At 37.2% G+C, this 23,042-nt stretch overlaps 1 protein-coding gene across 1 annotated transcript; it reads right to left on the reverse strand.

The window, feature by feature from the left end:
* Positions 1-17,253: 17,253 nt before the first annotated feature.
* On the reverse strand, positions 17,254-19,181 carry LOC137711883 (cytochrome P450 76A1-like). The gene is made up of 2 exons (XM_068451039.1): positions 18,193-19,181; positions 17,254-17,880 (listed from the first exon to the last, which is right to left on the reverse strand). Exons 1-2 carry the CDS (start codon positions 19,153-19,155, stop codon positions 17,254-17,256), a joined length of 1,590 nt encoding a protein of 529 aa, XP_068307140.1. The 5' UTR covers positions 19,156-19,181.
* Between the last annotated feature and the right edge of the window lie 3,861 nt (positions 19,182-23,042).

The raw sequence follows: 23,042 nt of genomic DNA on the forward strand, positions 1-23,042 counted from the left end.
TACAATATGAAACTATTTCTGGATTTCCAATATGATAATACTTCTAAAACTGTAAAGTCTAATTATTTGTGGAATGTAGAGTGAAATATCTTGATTATTGGTGATTTCCTTGATTTTTTTTTCACTTGGACATCCTTGATTGCTTTATGTATCATTCTCGTGTTTCATCTTGCGATCGCTAGAATCATGTTTTCTCGTTCTTCTATGATCTTCACCAGATTTGTGTGAAGACATATCCAGTACTGTATGAATTAAGGAAGTGAAGTTAGTTTTGTCAAGTTTGTAAGAAACAATTCATGTTCTTTCATACTACTATTTTGATTACTTACCAAAACAGAAGTCCAGCCACTTGTTGTCGGTTCTTCTCCTCCCTTCTTCTTTTTTGTTTGTGCTTTGTCAAGCAACTTGAATAGATAGTCTCTTACTCTTTTTTCCAAGTTGTAATTATTTATCTCCTCCAAGTTCCCACAGATTTTCAGAAAAACTCCATGTGATGTAATTTCCAAAGTTTGTAAATAGAAGTGACTGAATGCAGTGTGTGCGTATAAGTGCAGTGGTTTCTTTTGCACCCTCAGGTGTTTGGTCTTGGAGTGATTTCTCGTAGGCCTCTGTAAGATGTTTCTTCATTACGATCTTTGTATCTTTGAAGTATTTGGTGATGGGGTGGTTGTCCTTGCCAAATTTGGTGGATTTGTCACTATTCGACAAATCAACTCCTTCGTTGTTCAATCCGAATATTTGAATAACATCATCGCTGGAAATCCCCCTTGTTCATGGTGTCCAAATTTGAACTTTTGGTTTCTGGGGTTTTAGCATTAAATGATTTTGACCCATGTCCATGTTAGACCTCTTCTTCCTTTCTGACATCATCAAGGTCTTGTCCATGTATGTCGTCAGTCCACTCCAAAATGGCGTATTTGCTAGTTCGTCACCGAAATCTTGACGTTTTGTAGCATAGGCTTGTATACTTCTATTAAGAACTAGGTTTATTTTTTGGCTAGCCTTGTCAAAATTTGTAAATGCTACCTAATCACTGCATATTAATGTTGCATTGTATTCATGGTTTTGTATTAAGTTCTTGGTCTAAACCTTCATTTTCATATTCTTTATAGACCAATCGTCTTGGATTCATGTTAGGTTCTTCTAAAACCGTTTGACTGGAGAACGTGACTAGTCATATGAATCCATATCTCATAAGCGTATCATAACATCATATCTTTGATCGTATTGATCTCGATGCCACAAGGTGACGAGCTCAAGAGGAGCTGCCACTTCGTGAAGACCAAAGGAATCCATCTCGTGTAAGGCAAGGTTGCACAAAGGTAAAATTGCTCTATTGATAGGGATCTAGGAATTGAGCTTGTCTGGTATTTATCTGAACCTTTGTTTACACTAGGGGATTGGACTCAATGGAGAGTCCCTGGTTTTTTAACCCAGAGGTGGGTTTTTCCAGCCAAAAACTTCCTTATGTTCGATACCTTACAAAGCGCCCTTTATCACCTTTGTTGGAGTTAAATATTGTAGGGTTTGCTAGTATTGTCACTTTTTTAACCAAGTGAACTTAACTCAAGTACTAAGACTAAAACTTATTTGAAGTTCACTTCGTTAAGTTTTAACCTTTTAAGTTTGTTTGGTTTATATTCTTGTGGGCTTCTAACAATCTGTACTCAGTTAACTAGTACAGTTGACTAGTCATTACAGTTGGTTTTTAATTTTTTTTTTTTTTTTTTTTTTTTTTTTTTGTTGGGTATTCCACCTGGTACCAATTTCAACTTACATTGCACCTGTAAACCTTGTCATGTTGTATCTATACTAGAGGTATTCCTTATTCTTTTTATCTTCTTTTTTCTTAGTTGTACTCTTCTAAGTGTTTTTGTTTTTTGCATCTGCAACAATGAAAATTGTTAGGACACTATTTCTTGAAGTGTAACAAAATAACACATGTTATTTCTGGAACTACGCTAAATAAACTCACACTATTTATGAAATGAACCAAAATAACCCACAATGTGCCTGGAAGGTAAGAAAATAAACTCTATTTGTCAAATTATATCAAACTAACCAACACTATTTTTCTGAAAGTGAACCAAAGTCACTCACACTATTTTTGTAATGACTACGAAAAAACTCACAGTATTTATGAAAGGGAGCAAAATATTTAGGGAAGTGTTATTGGCACTCCAAAAAATCTCATTCTACACTGCTCATAAGTGTATTTTTCTTTCCTAATATAGAAAGTTTGGAGTGTAGAATGAGAGTTTTGGAGTGCTAATAACAATTCCCAATATTTAACCCACACCGTTTATGAAATATCCAACACTATTTATAAAGAAAGGGAGCAAAACCAAACCAAAACAACCCACATTGTTTATGAAAGGGAGCAAAATCAACATTAGTCCGTGAACTACAACAAAATATCCCACACTTTTTATGTAATGACCCGTCCCCAATTATTATGATTTTTATAATTTTTAAATGTGAATTTATGAAAATGCCCTTTGAGGCAAAGTGTTGACTTTTGTTGAGTACCGTGTCGTGTGATGTAAGCTTCAATTTCTTGGCATATCCTCAGAGTACTCGTCGCCACGAACGCGTGGGCGCAACCGGATCGTAATTTGGAATTATAACAAAGGAGATATTAATCTTTAAAGCTGGGTGCATTTTAGTAAATTTGTTATTTTCTGGAATGCTCCAGATTTCTGGAGCCAAATCAAGAAGGCCACGTTTGTGGCCCAGATTAAAAGGAAGAAAGTTGGGCAGTAGAGCTGAGGATAAAGGAGAGAAAGGAGGGAGAGGTGAGGCAAATCAGAAAAGGAAAGATGTGAGGGTGACCAATCAAGGAAGAGAGAAAAGAGAGAAAGGAGAGAAGAAGGGGAGAATGAGAACCGCCGGGTTCACCATGACCCGTACCCAACTCGGTGAAAATGCTTGAAATTCGATGCTTTCTCTGGTTAAATTCCGGTGAATTGCACTGGCCCATTACTTGGGAACTTCTCATCGATCATTCCCCTTCGATTTTCTGCACAAATTGGACAAGAATTGGTCTTGGCTTTGTGGCAAGAGCACCAGCGACACCGTGGTGTTCTTAGTGGCAATCCGCCATTTCTGCAATGATTTCTCTCAATTGCCACCACCAATATACTTCCCTTGAGCCTAGAAACAATGCCTAATCATTAGTTAGAGCGTCAAAGTCGATTTGAGGATGAATCAAGAATCACCCTTTATATGGTTTCTGACGGATCGAAGGGAATTTGAGGTGTTTCCCAGCCAAATTGGTGTTAGTCACATGTATGAAAGTTGATCCACTCACTGAGATCTTCATTTCTATGAAGTTTGAGAATTTTTAGAAATAGTTGAATTTTTCGGCGAGACGGGGCGGTGGCGCATGTGGCGGTGCATGGCCAATGGGCCACCGATGCTATTTTATACTAAATTGATATCCTGATCTCAGATTTGATATCCATATGATGTGGATTTGAGTATTGTGAATCTAGTTTGATTAAGGTGTGTTACTTGATTATTATAGCAATCGACGATTTGACCGTTGGATCGTCACCAAACTTTGATACATTATAATAAGTAATATTTAATGATATTAGAAACTTACGGATCGGGAATCCGACATGCGGACCTTCCCAATTTGGACATGTAAGTTATATGTTCTATTGATAAGAATTCTAAGACATGATTTGATAATTGTTCTAGGCGTTGATCGTTCGTGACGCCTTAATGTTGTGCTAGGGAGTTGTAGCACGGACTCCAGGTGAGTGGGCTTTTGGTTTTCTATATATATACGTATGTATACTTTATGTTTTTCCCAGAAATTGTTTTAAATGAAATGTGATTGAAATACCATGTCATACTTGCGTTATATTTTAGTATATGCATTGGTGTAGTCATGTATAATGTTGCATAATGTTGCGGAGCCCAGGTAAGCTACAGGTGAGTACATTATGATGTTAGTGGTTGTGATGTACATGGTTAGGCCTGGATGCATTTGGTACTCATTATCCTGTACCCCGGTGTTAGTGTTCCAACCAAGGTAAGGGCCAGCCTTCACGTGATCGTTCACCTCTTACACCATATGCTCACCTTGGCTCCAAGGTAGGTGCCAGCCTGTCGTATAGACCACATTAAGTGGTTCTGACTTGTAGGTGACTTGCGATACTTCACACAGCCTTCACGTGATCGTAGCACTTGAGCATATTTATTTACACTCAGCCTATCGTACAGACCAGATTAGGTGGTTCTAACTCGTGTGCAGGTTTAAAGCCATACAGGTCACGTTAGGTGACTTCGGCTGGCATATCATTTTACGTTGATTTATTTCACCTGGCTTACTTATTTCATTGCTGAGATACTTAACATGGCATATACTTGGTTTTCACTCTCGAGCATGATTTCTATATACGTATGTATTATTATTTTCTGTGAAATTATACGAGTTTTATGGCAAGGGGTTATAATGTTTTCGAAAGGTTTTTATTAAAAACTTTATTTTTAAGCCTACTAACCCTTGTTTTTGCACCCCTCCAGGTTTAGATGTTAGAAGTTCATATCGATGAGGATTTGTAGCGAATCTCAGTAGAGGTGGCTACCTCTGAGGGTATGATCCTTACCCACACTACTATACTTTACTTATGCTCTGACGTTGCGTGTGAAACGGGCTCATTCTCGCTCGCAGTGCATTCTGGTCCTTAGGCACTTTTAGTTTTAAAGTTATTCACATTGTCCACATCATTATATTTTATGGCTTCGTCACCTTTCCAGGTGTCAGCCAGCACAGCTCGATTCGGAGTCCTAGTGGATATTCCTGGTCCGGGTGTGTCAGTTTGGTATCAAAGCATAAATTGGGTAGTATTACGTTCAGCACATGCGTGATGTAGGCATTCTTGGTTTTTGAACCTAATTTCTGAATTTTGCCACCTCGTCAAATCCGAAAAATGTGTTAGCTTTTCCTAAGTTTTGGGTAGTTTTGTCGGCTTGTCGACATTTTAGAAGAGCACTTTGGTGAATACTCTTAGACTAAAGCGAAGAAATCCCCTGCCAAGGAAAGATGTAGATTTGAGGCAAGTTGATGACCTAAAGTTGGGCTAATGTATCAGTGACTATGTATCGTCGGAGACTTTACTAACCAATTTCATCCTTATCCTTCAGCCATCAGTATTAAACCCTTTCAAGATTAGAAATTCGAAATAGTTTTGATTCCTTGGCAGTATCCATTAAAATACCACCTATTAAAATTCTTGCGAAATCTACTTTTGTCAAGACTCTAGAAATGTCTCATGTGACGATGGTGCTAAAGTGGTAGCACTGGACGGAATAACATCTTAGGAAAATCACTTTGGGCTCTGATAACTCTAATACTTTTGTGATGTTACTTTTCAATCATCTAGAAACCTTGTTAGCTCATTCTTAAACTTTACCTTTCTACTTTTGACCTAAGACAACCACATAATTGTTTAGTCTTTTCGGCATAATTCATCATTTTGAAATGGTCCGACTCTTTGATATTTTAGTCCGCATCAGCTCTATTCGAACCCTTAGTTTTACCTCCTGGTATTAAAGGTATTTTAGTTGATTTTGAGTCACTTATCTATTCCCTATATCATCTTTGATGTTGATAGACTATCTAGAAGGATCACTTAGACGTTGAAACTTTCAGTTTAGACCATCAGTCCTTAAATCACCCAATCAGCATTCTATCGAGCAAATTGTCACCATTCGTGATTTATTATTCTCGGAGCTATCGTTGTAACAAACTATTGTGAATTTTGAGTCAAGGAAAAATCTAAGTTTCCGTCTGTTAACCCTCATTAAACTATTGTTCAAGTTTAGTTATCTGCCACCCCTTTCGTTGCTAGTGTGTGAGTAAGTTATATATTTAAATGTGTTCAGACATCAAAGTCGTATATTCAATCCAGCGTATGCCCTTGTATTTAAACATCAAATTTTTTTCTCCTCTCTTGTCTTCTTTTGAGTTGCCTTCTTTTGAGTTGCTTTCTTTTGAGGCTTCTTCTTGGGTTCTTCAACTATAGTCTTCACATGGGATTCCACCTTAGTCTTGGCAGCTAATTCACCTTTTGTTTCTTCAACTTTTGTTTCTACAACTTTATTCTACAAATGGGATTCCACCTCAGTCTTGGCAGGTAATTCAACTTGTGTGGCTTTAACTTTTTTTTCTGCAACAATAGTCTTCATAGGTGATTCACCTTTAGGCTTCTCCTATTCTTTTTCAATGATAGGGTCCAAAGTTGTTTCTTATGATGGCATGATCGAAGGACTTTCACTGTTACTCACTGCAAACTTGCATTTTATTTTCCTTTTTTTTAGTAGGCCATAGTCGAATCCTGGATCAAACATCTATTTCCTGTCATCCCTAGTACGTACATTCCAAATCATTGTTCTCGTCGGTACCTTTTCCTCAATGACATATTGTTTTCCTTTATTGTCATCCTTTTTATCATCCTCCGTAGTTGGTGTCTTCATCTTAACTTTAATTTCAGCCACATTGGAATTGATGAGGGTTCTTTCTTATCATTCAAGTCTTTTGGAAGTTATTGACAAAAGCATTCAAATATGAAATTGGTGAGGGTTCCATTTCAACCACATTTGAATGACTTTCTTCTAAATCATTCAGATAATCATTGATTTTCAAAGAATTTACGCTGTTCTTTGTCTGTATCTTTAACATTTCAGCATTCTATGCATTGTTATTCTTCCACTGAATCTTTACTTTTTGTAGAAGCTTTTCAATTTTGTTGTTAAGCATTTTATTTGTTTGACAAAATATCAAGCATTCTCTGTTTGATGTGTTATCTACATGTGTCATCATCTCACAAAAGGTTAGGTACCTCTTCTCAGCAATGCTCCTAGCATTCTTGAACTCATCAAATAGCTCTTCACTTATAATTGTATCCATGACGATTATGTGTTTTTAGATGATGGCATCCAGCTTGATCATTTCCTCACCGAACAGTTGGTCAAATTCTATTTTGGCTTCATTTATGTTGATTCTAAAGATAATCAATTTGCTGCCCGTTCTTGTTTAGATTTCATTCAACCTCTGTTGTGTCTTCTTTGTTTGGTTTGTCTTGCTTTTCGGAATAATCCTCCACTTATCAGTTTCAGCATTATTTTGTTGCCCATTATTGTTCACATTTTGACCAAGTTCTGTTGTGTCTCCTATGTTTTGTTCATGTTGCTCTTCAAAATCATCTTCCAATTTATCAGTTTTAGTGTTATTTTTCTTCTTTTCTTTGCTTTTTTTTTCTTTCTTTTTTGCCATTTTCCCTTTGAAGATTGTTCTTGTGGTTGAGCATAAGGAACTTCAAAACCAATCAGCACATAGTAACATTAGACATTGTCAATTTGCATAAAAATGTCCAACACTTTTTCTGAAAGTTGACCACACTATTTATGAAACTTAACTAAATTAAGCCACATTGTTTTTGGAACTACATTAATATAAACCCACTCAATTTATGAAAATGGATCAAAATAATGCACACTTTTTTATGAAAGTAGGTGAAATTAACCAACACTATTTCTGGAACAACAACAAAATTACTTAAACTATTTTTGAAACTGAAACACAATAAGCCACAACATTTTATGAAGGTGAACACAACACACAATTAATGAACAATTTTTTTTATAGAATTAGTTAACTATTTATAGATTTTATTGGTCATATGTGATAGTTTTTTGTTTGGAGATTGTTTGGTACCTCTTATGGTATGTGTACTTTGTTTGGTTCATCTTCCTTGTTTCATTCATCATCTTCAGTATCTGCCTGCATCCTTTTATTGGCTTTATTTTTTTGTCATTGTTTCTTCAAAGTCTTTAGATGCGGTTGATCAGAAGGAATAACATCTTTAATATGCACACGGTCATATTAGATAGTTGGCATTTCATATGCTAATTGTCATTATTTTTGTGTTGGAAAATAGGTTCAAAGTTTGATAAATATGGACTACTTCTAGAACTGCAATCTGAAACTATTTCTGGTTTTCCAGTATGATAATACTTCTAAAACTATAAAGTCTAATTAATTGTGGAATGTAGAGTGAAATATATTGATTTTTGGTGATTACCTTGATTTTTTTTTTTTCACTTGGACATCCTTGATTGCTTTATGTATCATCCTCGTGTTTCATCTTGTGATTGCTAGAATCATGTTTTCTCGTCCTTCTATTATCTTCACTAGATTTGTGCGAACACATATCCAGTACTGTATGAATTAAGGAAGTGAAGTTAGTTTTGTGAAGTTTGTAAGAAACAATTCATGTTCTTTCATACTACTATTTTGATTACTTACCAAAATAGAAGTCCAGCCACTTGTTGTCGATTCTTCTCTTCCCTTCTTCTTTTTTTCTTTGTACTTTGTCAAGCATCTTGAATAGATAGTCTCTTACTCCTTTTGCCATGTTGTAATTATTTATCTCCTTCAAGTTCCCACAAATGTTCAGAAAACTCCATGTGATGTAAGTTCCAAAGTTTGTAAACAGAAGTGACTGAATGCAGTATGCGCATATGAGTGTAGTGGTATCTTTTGCACCCTCAGGTGTTGGATCTTGGAGTGATTTCTCGTAGGCCTCTGTAAGATGTTTCTTTATTACGATCTTTGTATCTTTGAAGTATTTGGTGATGGGGTGGTTGTCCTTGCCAAATTTGGGGGATTTGTCAATATTCGACAAATCAACTCCTTTGTTGTTCAATCTAAAGATTTGAACAACATCATCGCTGGAAATCCCCCTTGTTCATGATGTCCAAATTTGAACTTTTGGTTTTTGGGGTTTTAGTATTAAATGATTTTGACCAAGTCCATGTCAGACTTCTTCTTCCTTTCTGACGTAATCAAGGTCCTGTCCATGTACGTCGTCAGTCGACTCCAAAATGGCGTCTTTGCTAGTTCGTCACCGACATCTTGACGTTTTTGTAGCATAGGCTTGTATACTTCTATTAACTACTAGGTTTATTGTTTGGCTTCCCTTGTCAAAATTTGTAAATCCTACCACACATGCTCATAATTTAGAGTTAGGGTACAATGCTGATCTGGAATTACTACTGGGATTGAACTTGTCAAAGCACTAGCCATCTTCACTACAAAAGGTTTGAATCATACATTTGCATATGCATGTTAAGCTTATTTTTCTAGTTTGCTTTTGTTTAGTGTAGTTGTCTAGTAAAAAATTCCTTATGTTGTCCAGTTGTCTAGGCACACATATTAAGACAGCCCACATAGGCCAATTGAATCCTTTTCTCGTGTGTGGATCTCTCACCCTTGATCTGGAAAGGTCTCTTTGCTTGTGACATGTGTCTCCTTGTTCTCCTTGTCTGAAACATCCATCTTTCCCATGAAAAGGGTTTTCAGGGATTCATTTGTTCTTGGCTAGATTATTCACATTTCAGAAAATGAGTGCATTTAGTTTAGAGCTACCTTAAGCTTCCAAACCGAAACCTTAGGCACAAAGGCATCTCATGCACAAATACCCAATCGCTGCATATTAGTGTTGCATTGTATTCATGGTTTTGTATTAAGTTCTTGGTCTACACCTTCTGTTTCATATCCTTCATAGATCAATCCTCTCGGATTCATGTTAGGTACCTGACTAGTCATATGAATCTAGATCTTATAAGCATATCATAACATCATATCACTGATTATGTTGATCTTAGTGCCACAAGGTGACGAGCTCATGAGAAGCTGCCACTTTGTGAAGACCAAAGGAATCCATCTCGTGTAAGGCAAGGTTGCACAAAGGTAAAGCTGCTCCCTTGATAAAGATCTAGGAATTGAGCTTGTGTGGTCTTTGTATGACCCTTTGTTTATACTAGGGGATTGGACTCAATTGAGAGTCCCTGGTTTTTTAACCCAGAGGTGGGTTTTTCCAGCCAAAAACTTCCTTATGTTCAATACTTTACAAAGCTTCCTTTGTCACCTTTGTTGGAGTTAATATTGTAGGGTTTGCTAGCATTGTCAATTTTTTAACCAAGTGAACTTAACTCAAGTACTAAGACTAAAACTTATTTGAAGTTCACTTCATTAAGTTTTAACCTTTTAAGTTTGTTTGGCTTATATGCTTGTGGGCTTTTAACAATCTGTACTCAGTTGACTAGTACCGTTGACTAGTTAGTACAGTTGGTTTTAAGCTTTTTTTTATTTATTTTTTTTTATTATTATTATTATTTTTTTTTTTTTATATTGTAAGGTATTTCACCTAGTACCAATTTCAACTTACATTGCACCTGCAAACCCAGTCATGTTGCATCTATACTAGAGGTATTCCTTCTTCTTTTTAACTTCTTTTTTCCTAGTTGTACTCTTCTAAGTGTTTTTGTTTTTTCCATCTGCAACAATGAAAATTGTTAGGACATTATTTCTTGAACTGTAACAAAATACACACATGTTATGTCTAGAACTACGCTAAATAAACTCACACTATTTATGAAATGAACCAAAATCAACTCTGTTTGTGGAATTATATCAAACTAACCCACACTATTTTTCTGAAAGTGAACCAAAGTCACTCACACTATTTTTGTAACGACTACGAAAAAACTCACAGTATTTATGAAAGGAGCAAAATATTTAGGGAAGTGTTATTGGCACTCCAAACATCTCATTCTACACTCCTCGCAAGTGTATTTTTCTTTCCTAATATAGAAAGTTTGGAGTGTAGAATGAGATTTTTGGAGTGCTAATAACAATTCCCAATATTTAACCCACACTGTTTATGAAATATCCAACACTATTTATAAGGAAAGGGATCAAAACCAAACCAAAACAACCCACATTGTTTATGAAAGGGAGCAAAATCAACATTAGTCCGTGAACTACAACAAAATATCCCACACTTTTTATGATCATGAATTAACATAATGTCCACTATTTCTCGAGTTAGAACAAAAAACCAATAGTATTTCTGGAATTACAGCATAATAACCCATATTATTTTGTGAAATTGATAAAAAACAACATCCTAATATTTATGATAGATAACAAAATAAACATTGTTTCTGGATCTAGAACAATATAACCCACACTGTTTATGAAATATCCCACACTACTTATATGGAAAGGGAGTAAAACTGAACCAAAACAACCCACATTGTTTATAAAAGGGAGCAAACTCAACATTAGTCCATGAACAATAACAAAATATTCCACGCTTTTAATGAACATGAATTAACATAAAGCATACTATTTCTCGATCTAGAACAAAAAACCTATTCCATGCTTTTAATATACATTTGCATATACATGTTAAGCTTATTTTTCCAGATTCCTTTTGTTTAGTGTAGTTGTCTAGTCAGAAATTCCTTATGTTGTCCAGTTGTCTAGGCACACAAATTAAGACAGCCCATATATGTAAGATCTCATATCGTCCATGGGAGTGATCCTTATATGTATATTCTCATCTCTAACTAGCATGAGGCCTTTTGGGAGCTCACTGGCTTCGGGTTCCATGAGAACTCCGAAGTTAAGCGAGTAGCGCGCGAGAGCACTCTCATGATGGGTGACCCATCGGGAAGTTCTCGTGTGAGTTCCCAAAAACAAAACTGTGAGGGCGTGGTCGGGGCCCAAAGCGGACAATATCGTGCTACAGTGGAGTCGGGCCCCGTAAGTGGTCCGTCCCGGGCTGGGATGTGACACTGGCTTCGGGTTCCGTAGGAACTCCGAAGTTAAGTGAGAAGGGGGCTAGAGCACTCCCATGATGGGTGACCCACTGGAAAGTTGCTCGTGAGCTCCCAAAAACAAAACCGTGGGGGAATGATAAGCCCAAAGCGGACAATATCGTGCTACAGTGGTGAAGCGAGCCTGGGATGTGACAATTTGGTATCAGAGCCTAACCCTGGTCGCTTGTGTGCCGACAAGGACGTCGGGCCCTTAAGAGGGGTGGATTGTAAGATCTCACATCGCTCAGGGGAGTGATCCTTATATATATTGTTGGAAGTATGCCCACAAAGCCACTCATTTGATGTAATAGCTTTTTGGAATACTTAATGTATTAAACTTTTATATGTTTAATGGAGGGCAAAGCTTATTGTTAATCACTATTTATTGTATCTTGTGTTTAAGCAATAAGGGAATCCAAGGAATGTATTTGATCTAAGAGATAAGTGATCTAAGTAAGTTAGTTTTTCGAGACCTTTCTCTTATGTTCATTCCTAAAACGTTCCTAGCCATAGGGTTGCCAATTGGGCATTGACAATCCGCTAAGGTTAGTATGTGTTATGTCGACTCAAGTATGGATATGACAAGTCTCAAGTCATTTAGTGTTGGACACTAAGACAAACACATAGGTGCTCGAAAGAGTAATCGAGTACACTGAACTATGATCAAAAGAGAGTTCAAACATACATGTCATGTAAGAACTCGATGGTTACAATATGCAAAGTAGTCCTTTGACCTGAGGCATCATAGATGTCTAATGGTTAGGTCCTTGATCTTTGATCGTGTCAAATGGCATTCCTTTGGAGTGTCCACGGCATGGTTGGGGTCAAGCTATCTAGTCATGTAGGCATATGAATGCACAACAAGGGATCTCTAACCTTTCATGGTGGAAGGAGAATACTCTAAGATATGATTCGAGAGTCTTTGGCCAAAGCATATGAATATGACTTAGGAAGTTTGTTCCAAATCTTATTCAAGCGAATCATATAGGGAAGTATCACATTGGATAGTAGACATGAAACAAACTATCACTTCAACAATGTGATTAAGAGTATTGTATTAGAGAAGGACCGTATTGCATTGTAGTTATAACTGGATAGGTTCTCCAACCACTTCTACTTAGCTTGGGTAACCATGACATGCTGCTAGGTGTCACTCATGGTTTGTGGATGCCCTAAACATTAGCAAACACTAATCTTAAGGGAGAATTGAAATATGGTTTCAATTCACAATCGATAGTTAAGAGTAACATCGCCCACTGCCTCGCTAATTGGAACCTAATGGATCGTACACCGAGTAAGGATGAAAGTGAAGTAATTAAATGAAATGGATAAGCAATTAAATGGTTAATTGAAGTATGGTCAAAGTTAATTAATTAGTTAATTAATTATACGAAACGTTCGTATTGGACTTCTAAGTTGGTTTTGGGTTTAGGGGCCCAAAATTGTTTTAGTCCACAAGGCCCATTATGTTTAAGTTGTATGACAACTAAAACAAAATGGGCAATTAGCCCAAACACTTAGAGAGGCCGGCCATGAATAGTCAGGGATACCAAACTTGTGTTAATTACAAGTTTGCCACTCACAAGAAATGAAGTATAAATTCAAAATTATAACTTTATTTCATTTAGGGTTTTTCTTGATGAAATTGGATGAAATTATTCTCTCTATTTCAACAACGGAGGCCGGCCACTTAGGGAGGGATATCTAGCAATTTCCTCTCCCCTAAGTCATCCATTTTTATCTTCACAATTAATCTTTGGTGTAGAGACTTGGAGAATCAAGCTTTTGGTGTTTTGGAGAACATATCCTCAAATCCTCAAGGAAGCAAAGGAGGTGACTTGAAGGCCCTCCACTTGGGTGAATCCCTTGTGTAATCAAGGATGAGCTACAAGGGTAATGATTCTCTAAATCATTTCTTCTCTTTAATGTTGTTAAAGAGTTATGGTTCACCATATACTAGGCTTTGAAAGTCATGGGTTTTATGACTTGTTTTTTGGATGCATGCCTACTTTAATTTGTTAATAGTTTGCCTATGTATTCAAATGTTCTTTACATGTTCTTAGCTAGGACATAAATTTTCCTTCATATATATATATTCTCATCCCTACCTAGCACGAGGCCTTTTGGGAGCTCACTGGCTTCGGGTTTCGTAAGAACTCTGAAGTTAAGTGAGAAGGGGGCTAGAGCACTCCCATGATGGGTGACCCACTAGGAAGTTGCTCGTGAGTTCCCAAAAACAAAACCGTGAGGGTGTGGTCGGGGCGCAAAGTGGACAATATTGTGCTACGGTGATGGAGTGGGCCCGAGAAGTGGTTCCCCCCAGGCCGAGATGTGACAATTTGGTATCAGAGCCTAACCCTGGTCGTGTATGTGCCGACGAAGACGTCAGGCCCCTAAGGGGGGTGGATTGTAAGATCTCACATCGCTCAGGGGAGTGATCCTTATATATATATTCCCATCCCTACCTAGCACGAGGCCTTTTGGTAGCTCACTGGTTTCGTGTTCCGTAGGAACTCCAAAGTTAAGCGAGAAGGGGGCTAGAGCACTCCCATGATGGATGACCCACTGGGAAGTTGCTCGTGAGCTCCCAAAAACAAAACCGTGGGGGAATGGTAAGCCCAAAGCGGATAATATCGTGCTACGATGGTAGAGCGGGCCCGGGAAATGATCCGTCCCGAGATGGGATGTGACAATTTGGTATCAGAGCCTAACCCTGGCCGTGATGTGCCGACGAGGACGTCAGGCCCCTAAGGGGGGTGGATTGTAAGATCCCACATCGCCCATGGGAATGATCCTTAAATGTATATTCTCATCCCTACCTAGCATGAGGCCTTTTGGGCGCTCACTGGTTTCAGGTTCCGTGGGAACTTCGAAGTTAAGCGAGTAGCGCGCAAGAACATTCCTAGGATGGGTGACCCATCGAGAAGTTCTCGTGTAAGTTTCCAAAAACAAAACCGTGAGGGCGTGGTTGGGGCCCAAAGAGGACAATATCGTCCTACGGTGGAGTCGGGCCTGGGAAGTAGTCCCACCCGGGCTGGGATGTGATAATATAGGCCAATTGAATCCTTTTCTCGTGCGTGGATCTCTCACCCTTAATCTGGAAAGGTCTCTTTACTTGTGACACATGTCTCCTTGTTCCCCTTGTGTTAAACATCCATCTCTCCCATTAAAAGGGTTTTCAAGGATTCATTTGTTCTTGGCTAGGTTATTCACATTTCAGAAGAAAAAAAGTGCATTTAGTTTAGAGCTGCCTTAAGGTTCCAAACCGAAACCCTAGGCACAAAGGCATCTCATGCATAATACCCAATCAATGCATATTAGTGTTGCATTGTATTCATGGTTTTGTATTAAGTTTTTGGTCTAAACCTTCAGTTTCATATCCTTCATAGACCAATCCTTTCAGATTCATGTTAGGTTCTTCTTCAACCGTTTAACTGGAGAACTTGACTAGTCATATGAATCCAGATCTCATAAGCATATCATAACATCATATCACTGATCGTGTTGATCTCGGTGCCACAAGGTGACGAGCTCAGGAGGAGTTGCCACTTTGTGAAGACCGAATGAATCCATCTCGTTTAAGGCAAGGTTGCACAAAGGTAAAGCTGCTCCATTGATAGAGATCTAGGAATTGAGCTTGTGTGGTCTTTGTATGAACCTTTGTTTACACTAGGGGATTGGACTCAATGGAGAGTCCCTGGTTTTTTATCTCAAAGTTGGGTTTTTCCAGCAAAAAACTTCCTTATGTTCAATACTTTACAAAGCTTCCTTTATCACCTTTGTTGGAGTTAAATATTTTAGGGTTTGCTAGTATTGTCACTTTTTTAACCAAGTGAACTTAACTCAAGTACTAAGACTAAAACTTATCTGAAGTTCACTTCGTTAAGTTTTAACCTTTTAAGTTTGTTTGGTTTATATGCTTGTGGGCTTCTAACAATCTATACTCAACTGACTAGTACGGTTGACTAGTCAACATTAGTCCATGAACAATAACAAAATATTCCACGCTTTTAATGAACATGAATTAACATAAAGCACACTATTTCTCGATCTAGAACAAAAAACCTATATTTCTAGAATTACAACATGATAACCCATACTATTTTGTGAAAAATAACACCCAATATTTTTTATAGCAAACAAAATAAAGACTGTTTCTAGATCTAGAACTATATAAACCACACTATTCATGAAATATCCCACACTATTTAAATGGAAAGGGAGCAAAATCGAACAATATTTATGGAATAAAGCATAATAACTCACACTATTTTGTGAAATTGATAAAAAAATAAATAAAAAAATAACCCCCAATGTTTATGAGATGTAACAAAATAAACACTTATCAATCTAGAACAATGTAACCAACACTAATTGTGGATTTGAACAAAAAATAAAACACAATATTGCTTGAACTATCCCAAAGTTAGACATGAAACTTAAGAAAAGTAGGAAACACACAAAATTTCAGTTTCGAAAAAAAATTAGTTATCAAACTGTAGTAAAAAAAAAAATTAATCGTTTTGTAGTGTTTTCTAAGGAAGAATTGAAGGGTTTATGGAATCATGAACATGCAAACACACATTACTGTATTTTCAAAGTGAGAATTTAACAAGGATGTGAGTTTGTTACCTCTTGTTCATCTAGAATTTGTTATTTTTCTAAGATTTTGATTGCGGATTCTTCTGCCATTGTGCGTAGATTCTTGTTTGAAAATTTGAATCGAAGTTGAAATTGGATTTAGTTAGATTAGGTTTTGCGGAATGGATTTGTGGTTTTGGAATTCGAATTTTCTACTTGCTGCTTGTAGAAAATGATTGGTGTTCTATCATTAATGGCAGTGGAGGGGCTGATTGAATTTTGTAATTGTCATTCTGGCTAACGGGCTTGGGTTAGCTTTGTTAGGGCAATTTTGGAATAACAATTTTTATGCGGGTTGGGCTTTTTATTGAACCCCATGTTTTTAGGTTTTGTAGGATCCAACATATTGATAATGTGTCCTTATGATTAAAACTTAATCCCTTTTACTAAATAAAAGTTTATGGTGGTTTTTTGTTAAATGAAAGTTAGTTCAAGCCTTTTTCATTAAAGCTCTCTTAGTAATTTGGAAGACTGACTCTTTGGCAGCAACTAAGAGATCGTTATCGCTAATGCAGGAGCAATAAGGTGCGGTGTAAATTTATGTTTTTGACATTTTGGTTTTGGGGTAGAGAATAAACCGATAGGTATTTTTGGGTCCTTTGTTAGGCAGCGGCCGTATGAAATGAGCGTATAGAGTTGGAAAATCAAAGACTGAGATGAGATGTGTTGGAATATGCAAGAAAATCCACAAACGCTTTATCATTTGTGATCATTCAGACTAAGTAACAACTTAGAAAGAAAAATCGCCATCACATTATATACAAGCACTGCATACATTTTTGTCACACTACCAAATAGATCGACGTCATCGCATTACATTTGATACACGCCTACTTATTGCATTAATTATAATGCTCATGTAATAATAAACTTATTTAACAAACAAACTTATTCCAAATGACCTATTTGGCTTTCTAAATGAAAAGTGCATTAGAATCCCACATGCCCATTGTAAGGTATAGGTATAACCTTCAAGGGGACAGATTTTCTCAGTGTTATTCCCATCCTTTCAGTCATATCAATATTCTCTGGTTTAAGCCCGCTCGGCAAAACCCAATCAAACGAGTGTAAGAGCGACCCTAGAGCCAAAGGGAGTACCCTAGAGACTAGTGGCACTGCAGGGCATATCCGACGACCAGAACCAAACGGTATGAACTCAAAATTGTGTCCTTTATAATCGACCATGTCGGGCTTCAAGAACCTCTCCGGCTTGTAAAGCAAAGGGTCTTCCCATGTCTTTGGGTCACGTCCAATGGCCCAAGCATTCACTAGAATTTGAGTGTCTTTCGGAATGTGGTGCCCTAGCATTTTGCAGGACTCCATGGCCATGTGTGGAACTAAGAAAGGGAGAGGTGGGTGGAGTCTTAGGGTTTCTTTGATGACTGCTTTGAGGTATGGGAGATTTTCAATGTCTTTCTCTTGAAGCTTGTTGCCTGGAGATATGGTGCTTCTTAGCTCGGCTTGAGCTTTCTTTAGGGCTTTGGGGCTGGTTAGAAGCTCAGCCATTGCCCACTCTAAGGTGCTTGTAGTTGTGTCAGTTCCAGCAGTGAACATCTCCTGAAATAATATCAAATTATTTTCACAGAAATTGAGCCTCAAAATAAGAGATTCAGAATTGGAATCATCCTTCCTCATTAATTAACACAATTATTGTTAAGGCACATGAGCGCATACTTGTGTAGGACAAATTATAGTGCCGAAACACCGTCACGCAATGTACATAACTAATTTATTTCATACACGTAACATGCATGAACAACGTAATGTACTCTTATTTTATTTTATTTTTATTAAAAAAAAAATAACTAGTAGCAAGCCATGGTTATCCACACCTTCCAAATTGCAATACACACATAGAAAGGGACTTACAAAGACAATGACGTTGATGGTTCTTGGAGAAGTGAACCCAGAGGCCTCATCAACTCCATCACCACGGTACTCCAAAAGCACATCCAAAAAGTCCTTCGCTTTCTCTATGCCATCACATCCACCATTCTCCGTGCTCTCCATTCTTTCTTTGATAAACTCACCTGCAATTTCAAAGGCCTTTTCCACGTGGAATTGGGTGTTTCTCCTAATGCCTTGCGGGTCAAGCCACCGCAAAATTGGAAAGAAATCTGCCATATTAGGTTTCCCAGCCAACTCCATAACTTTACCTGCATGGTAAAAAAACATAGCCCCTCTCTCCGACTTTGGGTCCAATAGATCTTTGGAAAAGATGAGATTCCCGATCAGATTAAAGGCCATCAAGAATATGAACCTGCCCAGATCAATGCCATCAGTACTGGCACTAATTTCTGACGACGTCCTACTAGAGGCGTCCATTATGAATTGGAGCATTCCATCGATACACTGTTTACGAACACCGCGCATGGCATCGAGACGACTTGTCACGAAAAACTCTGTCGTGCACAACCGCCTCAACATGCGCCAGTGCGGGCCATACTGGGCCGTGATCAGTGAACCCTCGTTGCCATAGTCGCCCTTCATTGCCTCGTAAATTTTTCGACCGGCTAGGGCCACATCGTGGTTCTTGAACATTTCACGGGCCACTTGGCTCGACGAGATCACCACAGTGCTCATGGATCCTAGCCAGAGTGTCATAATAGGGCCGTGGTTGCGAGCCAACACAGCTAATGACTCGTGGGGTGGACCCAGACCCAGTTGAAAAATGTTGCCCACCACAGGCCACCGTCTCGGCCCAGGTGGAAGCTGTCCGGCAACATCCTCTGAACGCCACCGTCGGAGCTGGCTTACCAATAATAATATTGTAGTTGTAATCCATATCAAAACCACCCATGTGGTTAAACCCACCACCTCGATGTGCTCCATCTTTTTGTTTATCTTTTTCAATTGTGTGTTGGTCAGTGGGAGAATTTATATTTCAATTTTTTTGTTTTCTTTTCTTTTCCTTGCACGTTATCCCAGTGAGACAGTGTTTCTGTTATGTAGTTTCTGCTTTGGTTACGTGACAAATCCAAGCAACCTACTAGCATATGAGAAAACTTGTCCTTTTTCATGAGAAGAATCTTAAATAATTTTCTATAAAACCTAATGTAATTGGATAATATATAATACTGTACGTATCTTGAAGTAATATCTCCCTTTCACTGAACAAGTTGTTCAAAATTCATCCAATTAAAGCTAAACCGGTTAATCATATAAGCATTTTACTGCGAGCACCAACAAATTTCTTCATTAGAATATTACATTTGTTAGATTTTTGTTGTAACCTAATATCTTTTGGCAGAAACTACACGGCTAATTAAGAAGTTGATTAACATCAGAATAATGAACAAGAAACATGCATGTGTGTTCTTGTACTCAGTGGCAAAGTCAAGACTTGTAGGGTGGAGGGGCGTAAGTTTGTGAGTCTTGGAGTTTAACATTTTGAATTTTTGGGTGCGAAATGCCTCTATTGGACTAAGTGGAATCCTACGTAGACATTTGAGCTCACTTCATATTTGGTCTCCTTTCTTGCCATAATCTTATAGTATTCGTCACCACAAACGTATGAATGCAAGCAAAACATAATTTAGAATTAAAACAAAAAATTTATAAAAAAGAATGTTAAGGAGATCAACTCGCTCAAAAAGCTAGAGAGTCCTAACGACTCACTTGGCACTTGTGTTCCTTGATTCTTAATTAACATTGTAGTTTTGGGCCCACAAAAACTATAAAATATATTAACTATTTTTATGTCTCTCCCTCCCTCATCCTCTCCACTACCAAAAGTTGAAAGAACCCAGAAGCCAAAGAAAGAACCTTTAAACCATGAGAAAATTTTAGGAATGGTCCCTCAAGTAAAATTTCATGACCAATGGTCCCTTAACTCATCAAAATGTGTAGCTATAGTTCTTTTCATTAACTCTATCTCCATCAAAATGAGTTATGTTGAGGGAGGGACCAATGGTCATGGATTTTTAGTTGAGAGACCATTACTTCAATTGGGTTAAAATTGAAGGATTATTGCTACAATTTCCTCTTAAACTACCATTCATAGCCTCACTTCTTACCTAGATGCTTTATCTGTCTTCACCATCTCATTTTAATTTTTTTTTTTTGTTACAAATTCTACAATAAAAAGGGATTTTAACTGTTAAACTATAAAATGAGAGTCACATCTAGAGCAACAAGACCAGAGGAGAGGGGCAGAAACCTAAGTTGTAGGAACGATCTCGAGTAGAGGGCAGTCACCCTTCCTTGCCCCTATGTGGCTTCGCCACTGCATGTACTTCTATGGAATGGTATTGGCTATGCATGTTTATATATACATATAGATTATGCGTATACATTGATTTTCAATTACAAAGTACCATTATGATCTTTTAACAAACGATATTAGGGACGGAATAATCAAACACAAGAACTCTGATATAATGATGCATGATTTTCACACTTGAACTTCAAACTCTTTATGCAAATCATTATGAATTTATGATTGTATCACAACACATCAATGTCAATAGAAATTAAAATGATAGATTTCTTTGTTAATACAAGCGATATTATTTACATAATCTAAACTATATATTAATGAAACTCTTTTTGTCAACCAAAAGAAGGTGAAAAGATTTTTTCGTCTTCTACCATAACAAAAAAGTTAAGGACAATAACGTAATTTTACAAAACAAAATTTTGCTGTATTTTGTTTAAACCTCACCTACTTGTGATTGTATCCTATCTAATTTTAAAAAATAAAAAATAAACGTCTGCCCCTCTCTCCCCACTCCCACTTTGTCACATCCCGGCCCGGGGCGGGACCACTTCCCGGGCCCGACTCCACTACCGTAGCACGATATTGTCCGCTTTGGGCTTACCATTCCCTCACGGTTTTGTTTTTGGGAACTCACGAGCAACTTCCCAGTGGGTCACCCATCATGGGATTGCTCTATCCCCCTTCTCGCTTAACTTCGGAGTTCCTACGGAACCCGAAGCCAGTGAGCTCCCAAAAGGCCTCGTGCTAAGTAGAGATGTGAATATACATTTAAGGATCACTCCCCTGGGCGATGTGGGATGTTACACACTTCTCTCTCACTCTATTTATTTTTTTTAGCCAACTCCCACCTATTAGTGTAAATATCGTTTGCTCAAAAAAAAAAATGTAAAATATTTCACACATGCTTGTGTGTGGACATGTACTAGTGTGCACTAAGGAAAGGAAAAGGGTTTAAACTTGTGACACCATGGGTAACTTTAACCACTGAGACAATTCACACATAAAAGAAATTCAACGTTAATAAAGATTGTTGTCATTGAATAGTGATTATATGGTAATTGTGTTACGTAACTAGCATAAGTCAAACAAATTGCGAGTGGGGTTTGGGACCACTGGACAATTAATGTACTATGCTATATACAGTAAAGCCTTTTCATTTTGCCAATATTGAAAAAGTGCATCGTCTTAGTTTGTAAATAAAAATAACTATTTGATTTAAGATCCTTTTTGTTTTTTTTTTGTCACTTAATATTACGGTCTAATAGTATTTATCTTTATTTATAAGTGAGGGATCTTAAGTTTGATTATTATCAAAGACGAATTTGAATCACATTCATGCTAACACATTATGAGGCTAAATTCACTATTTTTCCTAAGTGCATATAATATCGTTTGTCAAAAAAATTATCGCATTCTTTTGCTTAGTATAAATGAGTTGATCTTATGCTTATGTCCCTCTTCTTTTGCTTTGCCAATTTTTTTTTTTCTTTTAGATATGAATTTGACAAAGCCATGAAGGAAACAGCCTTCACAGCTCAGCTGGTCCCCTCCCTTAATTCACCTAATCTTTTCTTTTTTGCTAAACTTAATTCACCTAACCTTTTGTTTTTTCCATTAATCTTCAACCATATGCTTACTTCATTTCTTATGTATCATATTACATAGTCCAGCATAGAGAATAGCTTTATTGGATTATTGGGTTAAATTATTAGTTGTTAAGAAAAAAGGAGAAACAGAGAGGATTAAACCCACATCAGGGTGCATTATTTTACACTAATTGTAACCCATAAATCCAATTCAGTACATTTTTTTATAAAAATATTTCAGTACTTTGTCCTTAAATATTACGGATGTCTTAATCATACTTAAGTCACGGATGATGATAATATTTTTCCTTTCATAAAAGTCTCCATAACACTGTCACTTAGTACTATGGTCTAGTAATATTTCTCTTCACATGTAAGTAAGAGGTCTTAGGTTCGTTCTCGCCAAGACAAATTTAAACCGCATTATTGCTAGCCCATTGTGAGACCAAGTCCATCACCTTTTAGTGTAACGAAAATTGTTTGTTAAAAAAAAAAAAAAAAAAAAAAAAAAAAAAAAAAAAAGCACTATTAGAAAAACTATAATCATCCTTACTTTCACATCCACACGATACACGCGTGAGGGGAAAACATGAATTTTAGGCTTTATCTATATTACTATGTCATCATCCTTACTTTCACTTTCACATCCACACGATACACGCGTGAGGGGAAAACATGAATTTTAGGCTTTATCTATATTACTATGTCATCATCCTTACTTTCACATCCACACGACACACGCTTGAGAAGAAAACATGACTTTGAGGTTTATGATAAAGTATAGAATAAGAAGTGTATTAATATATATTTATCTTTCCCTACCTGCTCACGCACAAGCCATAATTAGATTTTTTTTGTTTTTTTAATAAACGATATTATCTATACTAAAATGGTGAGTGTCACATCCCGGCCCG

The sequence above is a fragment of the Pyrus communis genome, chromosome 13 (genome assembly GCF_963583255.1).
Source record: "Pyrus communis chromosome 13, drPyrComm1.1, whole genome shotgun sequence".
NCBI lineage: Eukaryota > Viridiplantae > Streptophyta > Magnoliopsida > Rosales > Rosaceae > Pyrus > Pyrus communis.